The sequence below is a fragment of the Somniosus microcephalus genome, chromosome 24 (assembly GCF_052327205.1).
Source record: "Somniosus microcephalus isolate GS21.2 chromosome 24, FLI_Smic_1.0, whole genome shotgun sequence".
Classification (NCBI taxonomy): domain Eukaryota; kingdom Metazoa; phylum Chordata; class Chondrichthyes; order Squaliformes; family Somniosidae; genus Somniosus; species Somniosus microcephalus.
Genome location: NC_141010.1, coordinates 32,516,057 through 32,532,403, shown reverse-complemented (window position 1 = coordinate 32,532,403; position 16,347 = coordinate 32,516,057). Strand labels below are relative to the sequence as shown.

General features: G+C 45.9%; 1 protein-coding gene across 4 annotated transcripts in view; it reads left to right on the top strand.

Annotated features, from left to right (window-relative positions):
* wnk4a (WNK lysine deficient protein kinase 4a) overlaps positions 1-16,347 on the top strand; it is a 104,734-nt gene that overhangs the window by 56,449 nt on the left and 31,938 nt on the right. For 3 of the 4 annotated variants that reach the window (XM_085966423.1, XM_085966421.1, XM_085966424.1), the window contains exons 5-6: positions 10,786-10,874; positions 13,312-13,534. In XM_085966423.1, coding sequence (XP_085822549.1) covers positions 10,786-10,874; positions 13,312-13,534 — 312 coding nt within the window. The remainder of the gene's footprint in view (positions 1-10,785; positions 10,875-13,311; positions 13,535-16,347) is intronic. The other variant, XM_085966422.1, reaches the window with a different exon arrangement.

Below are 16,347 nucleotides of genomic sequence, written 5' to 3'. Positions count from 1 at the left end.
TACAGACACCATTTTATGCACAGCAATGAGTCAAATGACCGGTTAACCTTTTGGTGCTGCTGGTTGAGGGGCAGAATGTTTGCCAAGCCACTCGGAGAACTCAAAATAACAACAGAAAATGCTGGAAAAACTCAGCAGGCCAGGGCAGCATCCGTGGAGAGAGAAACAGAGTTAACGTTTCAGGTCGATGACCATTCGTCAGAACTAGAAAAAAGCAGGAAATGGAAAGCAAGTTTAGGGGTTGGGGAAAGGGGGAGGGGATGAAAGAACAAAAGGGAAGGCCAGTGATAGGATAGAAAGCAGGAGAGATTGAGAGACGATAAGAGATGGAGACCGGAGGCCAGATGGTGAGCGTGAGAAGAAGGACACCATATTGTGGAGCCGGCAACAGGGAGAAGGAGTCCGCGGAGACGGAGCAGCTGATGAACATCGCGTTCCCACAGCCATTGGACGCAATTGAATTGACTTTTACTGAACATGGCGCTGTAGAATAGCGACGTGTCTCTGTGAGCTCCCACAGCCTATTGTGGAAGTGATTGGGGAGTAAAAACATTCCATTGTAGTAATACATATGGCAAATAAAATTGATTTGATTTGATTTGAGAGATATTCAAGGCGAGAGGAGCTGGTAATAGGACAGGTTAAGAAACAAAGGATGGCTCTAGATGGGGTGTGAATTGTGCTGGCAGAATGAAGGACAGCTGCCTTGTTCTTTTTTGATTAATGTTATTGGATCTGTTATATCTGTTAAATCCGTGAATCTTGATGTATGGTGTCCTTCAATAAATCGACAGAGATTGCAGAGGAACAATCAACAGGTGTTTACTGGATGAGGGTTACTCTAAAATTAACATTACAGATCCCTACTCAGGGCTTATATACAGGTGTGGTCACTGCCGGTACTACAGTATACAGGAGCTGTAAAAAGTAGTTCTCCCTTTAAAGGTACATACACTACAATTCCTCCCCTTTTAGATTAACAGTACCATAACATTCATTTAACAATTAACACTTTTAACATGCAACATTAACTGAAAATAGTCAATTTATAAATTCAGTCTTTGGGGCAGCTTCCTGATCCTTTCTGGATAGCGCCTTTCCTGAGTGTCTTGCTCTTGGTGCGGAGGCGATTCTGCCCCCCTGTCGTTGGTTGGTTCATCAGCTTCCGATGCTACTGTTTCTGGGGTAGAGGCTACCTGTATGTCGGGTTCATCACCAGGTACGCGAGACATGGGGTTGACTCGTTCCTGTGACGCTAGGGTCTAGTCAACATGGCGTCTCACAATGTTCTCCCCAACATCCACTGTGTACATTAGTGGCCCCTGCCGTGTGCATATTGTTCCTGGTTGCCATTTCTCTGTTCGGTAGTCGCGGGCCAAGACTGGTTGTCCTACATTGAAGCTCCTTGTCGGCTTCTCATTGATGTGCTGGAATTGCTTATTCTCAACATTTCTTCGTACATTTGGTCTGAGCAAATCCAGACGAGATCTCAACCTTCGGTTAAAGAACATCATGGCCGGGGTCTGGTTGGTAACTGCATGTGTCGCATTTCTGTAGGCTAACAGGAAATTGTCCACCTTATGCTGCAGTGGAATGTCGTCATCACACATGGCCCTTACTGCCTTTTTAAAGGTTTGTACGAACCTCTGAGCCAATCCATTTGTGGCTGGATGATACGGGGCGGATGTGTAATGCCTTACCCCATTCCTTCTCATAAATTTCCGAAACTCTTCGGACACAAACTGTGGTCCGTTATCAGAGCAAATCTGCTCTGGCAAGCCGTTCCTGGCAAATATGGTCCGTAGGACTGCAATCGTTTTCTCCGTGGTGGTGGAGGACATTTTGATCACCTCAGGCCATTTCGAGTGCGCATCCACGGCTATTAAAAACATTGAGTCCATGAATGGACCAGCAAAATCAATATGCACCCGTTGCCATGGAGAGGAGGGCCACTCCCATGGGTGTAGAGGGGCATGTGTTGGTGCATTTTGGACCTTCTGGCATCCTGAGCAGCTCTTTGTCAGGTCCTCGATTTGCTGATCGATCCCCGGCCACCACACATAAGCCCTAGCAAGGCTTTTCATTTTCACCCCTCCCAGATGGCCTTCGTGAAGCTCATTGAACACTCTCTCCCTTAACTTGGGTGGAATTACCACTCGGGATCCACACATCAAGGTCCCCTGGCATACTGACAGCTGTTCTCTTCTGGATGAAAATGCTGGCAACAGTGAGTCGCCATGTGTTGGCCATCCCTTCACCGTCAAATCATATACCTGAGACAGTGTCGGGTCATTTCGGGTCTCCTTCTCTATATCCGCGTTAGTTACTGGCAAGCGTTCAATTATAGTCGAATAAAATATTTCGACAGGGTCCACTGCTGGTGCTTCCTCCGCAGTAGGTAGTGGCAGGCATGATAGCCCATCAGCGTTTCCATGCTGTTTCGTGCCCTTATACTCTATTTCATATTGGTTCGCCCCTAGAAAAAGGGACCATCTTTGTAGCCGTTGCGCAGTCATCACCGGAACACCCTTCTTTGGATTAAAGATGGAGACCAGTGGTTGGTGGTCAGTCAGCAAGGTGAACTTCTGCCCGTGCAGATAGTGGTTGAACTTTTTCACTCCCCACACTAAGCTGAGGGCCTCCCTGTCAATCTGGGCATAGTTACGCTCGGCTGAGGTTAGTGACCGAGACGCAAAGGCTACTGGCCTCTCCAAGCCGTCCGGGAATTTGTGCGACAGCACCGCTCCAATACCATAGGGTGATGCATCACACGCCAACCGAATTGATAGTGCTGGGTTGAAATGAGCCAACACCTCTTTTGATGTGATCAATTCTTTGCACTTCTGGAAAGCTCGTTTACATTCGTCATTCCACTTCCATGGTACCCCCGTTTGCAGTAGGGTGTTCAGTGGGTGTAGTACTGTAGACAAATTCGGCAAGAACTTATGGTAGTAGTTCACCAGCCCGAGGAACGACCTCAGTTGTGACACATTTTCCGGTGCTGGAGCCTTGACTACTGCCTCAATCTTTTCAGGGGACTTATGTAACCCCTCTTCATCAATAACGTGGCCACAATACGAGATCTGCTTCTGGAAAAACTCGCATTTGTGGCGATTAGCTCGGAGCCCATATTCCTTCAATCTAGTGAGCACCTGCTCCAGGTTGGCGAGGTGATCACTGTCATTTTTGCCCGTGACCAGGATGTCGTCCAAATAACACTGGGTCCCTGGAATCCCTTGCAGGACTTGATCCATTGCCCTTTGCCAAATAGCCGGAGCTGATGCTACCCCGAACACCAGCCGGTTGTATTGGTAGAGACCTTTGTGAGTGTTGATCGTGAGGTACTGTTTCGAGGCTTCTTCTACCTCCATTTGCAGGTACGCCTGGGCCAGATCAATCTTAGTGAAGCGTTTTCCTCCAGATAGCGAGGCGAAAATATCTTCAATCCGCGGAAGCGGATATTGTACCGTGTGAAGGACTGGGTTCACTGTCACCTTTAAAGTATCTGCTAGTCCCGTTCCAAACTGGCAGTGTTTCGATAGCTTGCGCAGTTCCGTTAAATACTCAGCATTACTTTCGTCTTTATGCTGGTTCCTTTTGTGAAACTTAAATCTTTCTGCTATCAGCAGCGGTGTGGGGTTTAAGTGGTCCTGTAGGATTGCCACTATGCTTTCAAAATCCTTTTCCACTGGCTTCTCTGGGGTTACTAGGTTTCGCAGTAAGCCATACGTTTTTGCACCCATGGAATTCAACAATACCAGTGCTTTCCTGGCATCTGGCACTTCATTCGCCTTGCAGTACACTTCTATGCGTTCTACATATGTTGCCCAACCTTCGACTTCATTGTCGAACGCTGTGATACTGCCACTCTTCGGCATCCCTGGGTGTGGTTAGACTGGCTAAAAATGGCATCTCCCGCGCTCTCCCTTCTTCTCCGCTGGCTCAAAATGGCGTCTCCCGCGCTTTCCTTTCTTCCCGCGCTCTCCCTTCTTCTCCACTGTGGCTCAAAATGGCATCTCCTGCGCTCTCCCTTCTTCTCCGCTGCGGCCCAAATGGCGTCTCCCGCGCTTTCCTTTCTTCCCCTGTGGACGCTGCTCAGCCCTTGAACACCGGCCGCGCTCTGCGCGTTTTCCTGCACGCCTCTCTCGTTGACGCCGCTCGGTCCTGAACCCCGGCTGCGCCCTGTGCACTTTACCCTCTCTATTTTTGTTCCGTCGACGCCGCTCGGTCTTCAACCCTGGCTGCGCCCTGTGCGCTTTACCCTCTCTTTTACCCCGTCGACGCTGCTCGGCCTTTTTCTGTGCCGTCGGTCGGCTCCAGCCGCCGCCGTCCGGGAAGGGTCTGCGCTGTACCTGCTGCCAGCCCACTGCGCTGGATCGTCGCGACTGGAGAACCAAGCCCAGCTCTCCACAGCCTCCTCTGCGATGCTCAAGTCCTCTCTGGATGGTCGACGCCCGCACTTCTGGACTCGGCCTTCCCCTTTCACTGCTCTCCAGGAGCGAATCCTTGGGAGGTGATGCAGAGTTGCAGGTAGGTTTGAATCCACTCGTCGCCAATGTTAAATCCGTGAATCTTGATGTATGGTGTCCTTCAATAAATCGACAGAGACTGCAGAGGAACAATCAACAGGTGTTTACTGGATGAGGGTTACTCTAAAACTAACAGTACAGATCCCTATTCAGGGTTTATATACAGGTGTGGTCACTGCCAGTACTACAGTATACAGGAGCTGTAAAAAGTAGTTCTCCCCTTAAAGGTACATACACTACAATATCCACCCGAATAGACAGGGGAGGCATCAGTTAATATCTCATCCAAGAGAAGCATCTGTAAACACGGAGCACTCCCTTAGTACTCCACTGAAGTGTCAGCCTAGACTAAGTACTCCAGTCCTGGAGTGGAGGTCCATACCCAGCCATCTAATCTGATGACCTTCTATTCAATTATGAACCATTGGATGTAGTTTTCCCAGTGGTGATTCTAAGGAAGATAATGGCAGTAAGTCACAGCGTAAGTGCCACATTCAGAGAGCACAGGAACCAAATGCTCCCCATTAATATTAGGAACACAGTAGATGATCTAAGAGGTCTTGTTTACCTCACGAGATTCTAGCTTGCTGCAGGAACCTGTCGGCGGTATCTGCTTCTTTCAGTTTGCAACCAATTTATCAGAGATTCGAATGAAGCAAAGGCAATCAAGGATTACACAAGTTAAAATTATTTACCAGCACAAATCTACTAGCTTGAGGAGGTTGAACGTGTTCTGGGAAGTAGATATAGGACAGTTTCAATGTGTACCATGAGACTGTGACACATGTTGGCTCAACTATTAAACAAGCCAGCACAGCAGTACTCCAATGTTTAGCCATCTACTTGCATGCATCTTAGTTAAGGTAGTGTAGCTGAATTGGAGTGAGGCTTAGTAGCTCTGTACCCTGTACTATGATTTTTACACTAAATTTACATCACTAAGAGTGTAAATTTGACCTAGAAACTGTGGTGTAACGGGGCACGGGGGTGTGGAAGGACGTCCTGCGGAGACTCATTCTCCTATTTTCCTCATCTGTGGAAAGCCCCTCGCATAGTCAAAAGCAGGAACTTGATTGGGAAATCATTGACAGAAAGCTTATCCTACCACTTGTAGCAAAGAGTGTCGGATCACGAACACAGCACGCCACCATACTCCTGGTCAATGATTAATTGTTAACTTCACTTCAATATACAAGACTGCTGGTGTCAGTTTGGCTGACAGACGCGTTAATATTTATCACAACAGGTATAAGAAATGCCTTAAAATATTTTTGCTAAAGTTTTCAAAATTAGCACCATAATAATTAATATTGGGGGAGAAATTGGTCCCCATCACCCTTGTTTTCTGGGCACAATATTCATGTTTGGGGACTGATTTCAGGGAGCGATCTCGTGCGCCCAATCCCCCCAGAAGACTCCCGAGTGCCTGTGGGGCACCCACATAAAACAGGCATTAGGCCAGTTGAATATGCCGATCAGTGGCTTGTTTTAGGACCCCGCTGCCAGATTCGGTCGAAACTGGGCTGCATACGCCGTCCCATTTCCCTCTCCCACCCCATCTCAGGATTTACCTGCAGACCAACTCCGGGTCCGAGCTGGCAGATTTTGAAAAGGCCGTGACCCGGGTGCCCAATTTACATCTATTATGTAGATGAGGCCAGAGGCCCAATTTTAAGTGAGCCTCGGGTCTCCGCCTTCGGGCTCCCGTTCCAGACTCGCCGCCCACCATGTGTCGCTTTTCAGCGCATGACTCATTTCCTGGCCATTGTCACCAATGTAATAATGGTCATGAGTACATCTGAGGTACTTAGTTAGGACACACTATGGCTTTAGATTTCAGGAGGTACGAGGGCACCTTTAAAAAAAATTAAATTGTTATTTAATTATCCCAGTTAGTAGTGCTAAACAATCAGTTATGTTTCACTGCCCGCTGAAAGTCAAAACATATTTAACCTGCTTGGCTGTATTGTGCAAGGGGTAAAAAGTTAACGTGTTTTCTGGAACATAATGGAAATATACCCCTGGCTAAAATGTTAATGACTTCAAGCCAAATATTCCCCTGTTGTTGTCCATTAAAACATTCCATAAACCAAAGCAAATTGCTGGCTTTGAAGTGAACGGAAGAAGGAAAGGCGTTTGTTTAACAGAGATGGGCTGATCATCCAGATCATGTTTGAAAGGAGAGACTGAATGAAATTAAGTCAAGCAAGATGGAAAGAATTTGGATAGAATTAGGAATCTTGAAATAGATAGGGCAGTTGGTGTGGATGATATAAATCCTAGGGTTCTCAAGGAAATGAGACGTGCTGTGTGAACTCCTAGCCCGTATCTTTAATAGCTCGCTGGTGTCGGGGACTGTTCCCTTAGACTGGAAGGAGCTAATATAGTTCTAATCTTTAAAAAGGCAGATAAGATGGATCTATAGGCCCATTAACTTGATGTCAGTAATAGGGAAGATGCTTGAGGGTCTCATAAGGGATGCACTATATGACCACTTAGACAGAGAGGCTAAATCAGGGACACTCAATGTGGCTTCAGAAGAAGGAGGTCCTGTCTTAATAGTTGATTGTATTTTTGAAGTTTTCACCAAGATAGTGGATGAGGAAAACCCGGTATGCTATTGTCTAGCTAGACTTTCAAAAAGCTTTTTGAAGAGGTACCGCACAAGAAGTTTCTCTACGTGATTGATGCCTCGGTTATTAGTGGCAATCTACTGTGCTGGATTGAGAACTGGCTGAAAACCAGTTAGAACCATTGCTATTTATTATTTTCATTAATGATCTAGATGTAGGTGTTGGGGGAATGATCTGCAAGTTTGCAGATGATACTAAGATACGTGTGAGAGTCAGGACTGTAGATGATGCTTGACTACAACCAACAGATCTAATGCACTAGGGAATTGGGCCCGTGACTGGCAAATGATGTTTAACTTAAGTGCAGTGTTATGCACGTGGGCAGGGTGTATGCTGAATATACAGAACACCCTTCAGGGGAAAGAGCTAAAGTCACAGCCCCAGGCTTCCCTTCCTTCCTTGATTACAGATGGGCTGACCACTCCCAATCCATACTTACATTGTCGGGGATTGTTTCCGTGGGTCCCTGGTGTCAGCCTGACCCCTCCCCCCTGCCCCACCAATTGTGACTTCTGCCCACCGGCAGTGACCTCATTCACGCTGACATCGGGCAGGATTCCGAGTCGGGGCACACAAATGAGGCCTGGAAGTTAAAACCTCCTGGGCCTCATGCTCCAGGGGGTGGAATGGTTGATTCGCGCCACAAGTTAAAGTCAGCCCTATAGAGTGGGAGAAATGGACTCAGTAACATGTTGGTTGGGTGGACAGGCGGAGGGGAATTGAATAGCTTGCTCATTAGGTAAGTCTCTCGAGCACTTTTGGTGCTCACAAAAACCATCTGGATGCTAGAACATTGTCAGCACCCACGAATATCAAGCTTCTTCATAGCCACAAGATGACTGGTCTACAAAAAAGATAAACATAACCATGTGAAAATCTTGCATTTCCCCATTTTTTTGAATCGAGTTTTGTTTCTTTGTTTTCTAAACTGCAGCGTTTGTGTTTTAGGCCCAACACCTGGGCTCAGTTATCTCATCCAGTTGACAAGTGGAATTCCGCTATTACCTTTCCAGCCTTTACACTCCAGCCTGAGTAACTGCCGAATCTTTGACATAGTAACCACCGTCTAAATTTATTCAAGACAATTCTGACTAAGTGTAAAGTTATGGGCCTAGAAATTCAGTATAGCCACTTTTGGGGCGGTAAAGTCGGGCGGCCGCTAAAGTTTGCGCCCGGCGCAAAGTCGAGCCCCCTTCGCCGATATTCAGTCGCATCGCCCTAAGAGGTTGCTGCGCTAAAGCAGGCGATGCACGACTATCATTAGGCGCTAAGCCGGCGGCCCGGGACGAAACCCCGGAAGTCGGGCGCAGGGCAGGTGCGGCGAGCTGCTGATTGACGGCAGACACTCTGGCGCCGGTGAGCTCTTAAAGGGGGAGGGTGCATTTGTGTTTTTGCAAGGCCGACATTAGTTTGTTATGTGGTACGGCTCCTCCTCCTCCTCCCCCTCCTGTGTTGAGCCAAACCAGAAGATCCGTCTCTCACAAAAAGGAGTGTTGCAACACGGCTGCCGTTTCTAGTGCAGGGGAAGTGCCCTTTAATTTGCGCTCCCCGTGGCCCGCATCGGCTGAGCAACGTTCCACTCAACAGTCGTTCGGGCCGCCCGGCGCACAATGGGCCGGCGCGACTGAAGATCCGGTTTGGGGCGCACAAAGGGCGTTGCACGAGGATATGACGTCATGATCTGCGCGCGCAGCTGAGCGCGCGCAAAGACTTTGCGCCAGCGCTAAATGTCTACTGAAGTTGGGGAGAGGCGCAGATCGCGCTGCGCCCGGGCGCTAAGCGCCCAGCGCTCGACATCTACTCCTAAGGCGCTAACGGCTGGCGCAACCAACTGAATTTCTAGCCCATGATCTTCAGGATAGTCTTAATTTTGCGAATTAATTGCCGGGAAGTTCTTCCTCAGCGAAGAACTGCTTTACCAGTTTTACTGAGCTACACCGGCCAGCATTAGAAGATGCTAATTCTGCCCCGTGCTGTCAATCCGATGTAGGCTATTTGCCTCTCAATCCCAAGCAATTCCTCTCTATAGCAACATACTATCATCTCTGATGGAGTTTAATACTGTGATTGAAACTAAGTAAGTATTGAAAAAAATTATTAAATAAAGCATTTCAAGTGCCAAAAATTGACATTTGATATCCTGGTGTGAGGGGACGCCAAGCAGGACATTTGTATACAATTGGGAGAGTATTTCCTGTTGAAAGTACTTCCTCTACAAGCATCATTCTTCTTTAATAAGGTGGCTTTTGAGGAACGCATAATAATTTCAGAATAATTTGGGTAGGACAGCTGAAGAAGATATATCTGCCTTGATTCTTGTTGATTAAATATTGGCGATTATTCTTTCTAACCTTTGCAAAAACAATCAGTATACAATCCTCCGAAACTATCGGTCAATCTGTGGGAATGGCTGATGTTTGTTGGGTCAGATACATATCTTGGGAGCTCAGCGTGAAGGATATTGTATCATCTGTTGCCAATTTGGGAATAAAAGAAAGTCTATCTGAAGTTTGTTGATCATGTCTTTCCAACAGTACAACATGCACTTTGAGGGAAGGGGGTCATGTGAATCTGAGCAAGTTTTTGGATCAATTAGTTCAGCAATGCAATGATGTTTTGGCCCAATATCTTTATATGCTGTTGTTCTGCATAGTTGTTTAAGGATGTTTCAAGGGTTCTGGTAAATGGCCAACGTCAAAGTACCAATAGTTAATGATGCTGAACTGTTTAGATGCCGATCTGATTATATGTCTTTGACCTTATTGAAATTTGTACTTACATTGTATGGTCTGCATTACTGAGGAAAAAAATGCAGTTAAGTCTGATTTAATTTTCTTAAAAGCCACCAGCACTAGCTCATTCAGGAATAAGCTGACATTGATATGCAATAAACAGCAAGACTGTAATCCAGTTTCACAATCCTCCTTGATTAGATTACTTTGTCGGAAAGTTTTGGAGGTTACACGATTAACTAATTTCCATCCAACTGCTTAAACGGAGCCTGCGCAAAGAACTTGTCCCCAGTTTACATCTGACACTTTGAAGAACGATGCACTTTTTCATTATTATGAGGGTAGCACTTGTTTCAACATTTGCAAATAGTGTAGCTGTGTTTGTAAGGTCTTTAGTCAACTCCTGTTTTTAGTTTCTTTCCTGGCAACTTTATCAGGTTCGTGCCTATTTAGCTAATAACCTGCTTAATTATATACAACCACAATGGGTAGAAAAAGACAAATGTGTAAGTAAATACTTAATTTTCTAATCAAACAAAAGCTTTGTCCAATTTGGAACTTATTTTAAGCTAATCTGTCTGTAGTGTACGGATACAACCATAAGTGATCAGCTTCTCCATGTAGTTTGGAACAACTGCACGGAATAAATTAACGTTTCATAGTTACAATATTGAGCTATCACAAACACAGCTAAAATTGTGATGACGGGATACGACATATTTGTAAAGTTACTGAATTTGTTTACTTGGGTTTATCTGGCACATAATTAAACGCATACATTAAAAATGGTTATCCAGTTAATCATTGCTATACACAACACTTTACCCATTTGACTGCACTTTGTTTTAGACTAAATGCTACTTCATGGTAATTTTTTTGGTTTTTCTGTAGGGTGTTAAGCCAGCCAGCTTTAACAAAGTAAAAGTCCCAGAACTCAAAGAGATTATTGAAGGATGCATACGCCAAAACAAAGATGAGAGGTAAGAATCTGGTCTTCATTTGTCTGGTGACATAGGTTAATCTTACAGCTAGGTAGAGATTTAATCTGTGTGGAGACTGGGTCATTGAATATATTTAAGGTGGTGTTAGACAGATTTTTGAAAGGTAAGGGAGTCGAGGGTTATGGGGAGTGGGCAGGGAAGTGGAGTTGAGGCCAAGATCAGATCAGCCATGATCTTATTGAATGGCGGAGCAGGCTCGAGGGGCCAAATGACCTACTCCTGCTCCTACGTCTTATGTTCTTATGTTCTGTTCTTATGATCGATGAACAGTCTCTCCCAGTCCCATATGGCCAACTAGAACACAGGGAATTTCTAATTCATGACTGAAAGGACAAATCTAACAGTATTGTATATGGAGAGATATTTTAGGCAGTTTGCAGCTAGTACCACAGAAATTGTGTATCCATTTATAAACATTTTTAAAAGCCAAACAAAATGTCAATATTTAATTTGATTACTTCTCAATGGGTTGTTATATTATTATTCTGTTATAAAGCATGATTTTTTTAAACAAGTTGATTTTGTATTATCACATATTAAGTTACTCTTCTTACATGCATGTCCATTTCAATGCATAATCATTCACAATCAGGAAAGTGTTGGATTATAATCTTTAAAACTTCAATTGAATTGTATTCCTTAAAGAACAGTTGTAGGGTTTGAGTGCTGGAGGATGCTAGCTGCCTATAGAAATGTGAACATATGGGCCTAGAAATTCAAGCGTGCACATTTTTGTGCGGGCAGGAGGGCACAGGGATGGAATGGATAAGCTCGCGGCGCTTGTGATATTGGGCCTTGGGCCTCGTTCTTATTGACCTAATGGGCGTCACCAGGTAGATTGCCAGTTATAAGGAATCAAAGATCGGGCAGCTGCGATGGCACCATGAAGGAGGGTGACCGGGCCAGGGGATAGGTCGATCAGGTCGGGAACGGGGTGCGACCAGGGAGGGTAGTGATGGCTGGGTCGAGGTGGGTAGCGGTGATCGGTCGGGGGAAGCGGAGGTATGGATCGGGGGGTAGGGGGTTGCAATGGTGATCACAAGGGGAGGTAGCAGCAGCCATCGGGGTGGGGGAGATTGGCGTGGGGGTTCGGGGAGGAGCGGTGGCCGGCAGCGGCCCATGTGGTTTAAATGTGGAGTCAGGAGGAGCACTCCTGCTCCACATTCAGGTAAATGTATTTTAAACAATTACCTGGTTGGTTGTGGCCTGCAGAGGACTCTTTAAGGACCACCTGTTAGGCCGCCTGGGTCTGGCTATGTTCATGGCAAAACAATGTTACAGAGGGGGATTCAAACAGATGTTCGGTCCCTTATATGCATATGAAAAGGGATTATCGCCTGTTTCAGGCGTGGGCCCTGGATGCCGATTTATTTGCCTGTACCAATATGGCGGGTGGCACACTTCCGGCTCGTAATGAGCGGCACTTCCTGCCTGCCATATTGGAGGCTTAGGAGGCCGTTCAATGCCTGAAAAACGTGCGCTGCACAGTCGAATTTCTAGGCCATTGTGCAGCAAGAGATTAAAAACATGTCCACCACTTTGGAATTGATCACACCTAAATCCCCTCTGTGTCCCCATTTTGAAATATGGGCAGTAGGAATGTATTGAAGCCTGCACTCTGGTCCATACTAATTCACTCCAACTGCAGATCTAAACAACAAGGAGATTAATTGAAATATACCATTTTTACCTCCCTATTATCATTGATTGCCAATCTTCAGTCTTCTTGCAGAGCATTTTATTGGGAGCACTTGAAGATGAAAACCTTCCACTTCTTGACCAAAGGTCACCTAAGTGGGAGGGAAGGCTATAAATTGCATAAATATAACTGCATAACCCTTAGGTGATATTGAATCATGAATCTAGAGAGGACGATGTGTAGGAATACATGTAGTGACATTGTAAATGCATTAAGATGTTCTGTTTGGTATTTCTAGCTAAATTGTAAACATAATCCTGAAAAGTAGATTCATTATGGGTCTTCTAAGCAAAACTAATGATCACAGTGCAAGCTAACATTGGATATGGTAATAATTTAAACCACGTGTTTCCCATCCAATAGGGAATGGTCAAGTTACCCATAAAAGTTATCATAACTTTGATCCATTGTAGAAATCTTGTTTTATAGAGATGCCTGATATCAGTTTGCTTTCAGAATGCTGAGATTTATTTCTTTTAACTTTTTATTTTTGTTAGTTAGGTAAGTAGCAGACAGAATAGCTGCAGAACACAATCTGAGCATGCCAGGAATTATTCAGTTTGAAGTAATTTCCATACATTTAACCAAAAAGTAGCAACCATGTTTATTCAATTTTTTTGAATATCCAAATAATATTCAAACTCCGGTATTTGGGAGAATATTTAATTACCAAATTCACCAACTGGCTTAATCCTAGCGTCATATTCTCTTTATGAGCAGGTACACCATTCAGGATCTTCTCGACCACTCATTCTTTCAAGAGGACACTGGGGTCCATGTAGAGCTTGCAGAGGAAGATGATGGAGCAAAATCTGCCCTAAAACTCTGGCTCCGCATGGACGACTCAAAGAAACTCAATGGCAAATACAAAGACAACAAAGCGATAGAGTTCCTCTTTGAACTGTATAAGGATGTTTCAGAAGAGGTGGCACAGGAAATGGTAACATTACCACTATTTACACATGTACATAGTTAACACATAGAGCTGAAAGAAATGTCGATTAAAATTTTTTTTTATTTTTGCAGGAATGTAGCTAAAGTATATGGGGGAGAAATTGGGTGAGTAGCGCCACCTGTTAGCGCCTAAAGAGGCAGTCAGTGGCTGTAGCGCCACTGGCTGCGTCTGCGGCGATATTCAGTAGGGGTGCTAATGGTGGCGTTAGGCATTTGCGCTGCACCGCCACCGATGACGTCATCGGTGTGCGCAGCGCCCCATTCGTGCCCCGATCGCGATATTTGGTAGCGAATGCCGCATTTGCGCCGCTCGCTACCCGCGCCCAGTTCACGGGGCCTTACTGTGCCAGCAACGGCGCAAGTTAAGGTGGAGGTGCGGGGCGGACGCTTTTTTGGCGGCCGCCTGCCAGCACCTCCGTCCCCGGACTCCTAAACCCCCCCCCCCCCCCCCCCCCCCCGTGGCATTGCCGGCTGTTTCCCGAGAGCCCGGCACTTCTCCTTGGTGCCGGGCTCATTTGCCAGCACTCGCGATCGGGGATCGCGCTGTTGCAGGCACCTCCCCCTTAACAGTGGGAGGAAGGCCTGCAGTACCGCAGCGTGCCGTGCCGCAGCATGTGGCGCTGCGGCACGTTGCGCTGCGATAATCAGTTTCAGCGCCCTAAGAGGGACGCGGAGCGCCTCGAGCCTCACCCCGTGTCCCTCGAGGGGCACTGAAACTGAATTTCTGGCGATCGGTATCACTCCGATCGCTGCGCTAAATCCTGCGCTCCGCCGACTTTTGCGCCACTTTGGCGCCCCAACCCAATTTCTAGGCCTATGACTTTACTCGATCCTTCTTAGTTGATTTATATGCATTAATCCAACATTTTAGATGATATGGATCAGACAGGTCCCAGGTCCCAGGTCCCAGGTCCCAGGTTCAATCCACAATCTATGCTCAATTAGCTGATTCCAGCCAGGGTGTTGGTCGTTGTACTGCAACTGCCCTCAGTGCCTCCGGATTCAGGAGGAAAAATATCAAACACATTCCCCTGTGAAAGCTCACACAAAATTGTGGCCATCTGGTCCAGCCATTCCCCAGCAAGCAGTCAATGCTTTCAGTAGCGGAGTCGTAGGGAGAAAATATAGGTAAGAATAAAAAGAAATACTATGGCTAAGGGCACCCAAATATATCCTCGCCTAAAATGGCCAACTCCCTCCACTCCATCATTGGTGGCCACTTGATCAGACCACTGTGCTCTTTACTCAAACTCCTTCCATAGTTCTCTCTGCCTTGTTATCTCCTTTGATACTTCCAAAAACTTCTTTAAACTTCTTAACCTGGCTTCACACCTCCCACCCCCATACTAACTATCTCCAATTTCTATTGAGGTGTTTAAAATGATAACGGGTAGCTACAGAGAAACAGTTTCCTCTGGTGAAAGAATACAGAACAAAAGGGCATAATTTAAAAATTCAAGCTAGGCCATTTAGGAGTGAAATCAGGAAGCATTTTTTCACACAAAGAGTAATGGAAATCTAGAAAACTCTTCCCCAAAGGGCTGTGGATGCAGGGTCAATTAAAATTTACAAGACTGAGATCGATAGATTTTTGTTACATAAGGGTGTCAACAAATATGGAGAAAGGCAGATAAATGAAGTTGAGATTCAGATCAGTCATGATCTAATTCATTTTTATATTCATTCTCGGGATATGGGCAGCGCTGGCAAGGTTAGCATTGCTGCCCATCCCTAGTTGCCCTTGAGAAAGTGGTGGTGGACTTTCTTCTTGAACCACTGCAGTGGTGAAGGTAATCCCATAATATTGTTAGGTAGGGAGTTCCATGATTTTGAACCAGCGCTGATGAAAGAACGGACAAGTTGTGTGACTTGGAAGGGAACTTGGAGGTGACGGTGTTCCCATGCACCTTTGCCCTTGTTCTTCTAGGTGGTGGAGGTTTGGGAAGTGAATGGTGGAACAGGCTCAAGGGGCTGGATGGCCTCCTCCAGTTCCTATGTTCCTAAGTAGTGCTGTTTTTTAGTGAGGTAACTCATGCATAACTGATTTACACCAGGTTTACGCTGAAAAATTGCTACACGCGAGTTTCCTCGATCTTTAGTGCCACTTTCATGATACCTCTGCTGCTCGTTAACACAGCTCGCCCTCCGTGCAAAAGACCAGTGACATGAATCAGTCATTCATGAAAGAAAGACTTATGAAATAATACTGAGCGGCCTACGGGTGGCACTGTCCAGGGAGAGTATAAATACTCGGGCACGGGCCCAGCTTGCGCAGGACATTCTTAACAGGAACTAGTGAAGGACACAACTAGACCTCCATGTTGTAAAACAGTTGATTAAAGCTTTGTTTAACGCTTAGACCAAGTGCCTAGTAGTTTTCTTACGTCAACCAGCTCATGCGAGTTTCCTGTTTTTACGCCCGTAGTACGCTGTCGTAGATTTACAACCATATATTTAAGCACAGCATGACCTGAAGTCACCCGATATCAGCGTAACTGAGGAGTTTCAGCCTTAGAAGAGGCCCAAACTTTCTAGCTTTATTTCTGGAGTTTAATAGCAATTTTCTTGACGTTTTTGAATTTTTCTTACTGGGACCTGCACTATACTTAACCAAAGTGCTGTCCGTGTCCGTGCACCCCAAATATTTCAGACCCCTGCCCCCTCCCACTTGTTCAGAAGGACTAAGCAGCTGGAATGGCCTTCCCAATGGAAAATGGAAATGCTGTTGAGAGACAGGAAACACACTGAATAAAGAATTTAAAAAAATTAAAGATAGAAGCAGTCTGACACTGACCTTGG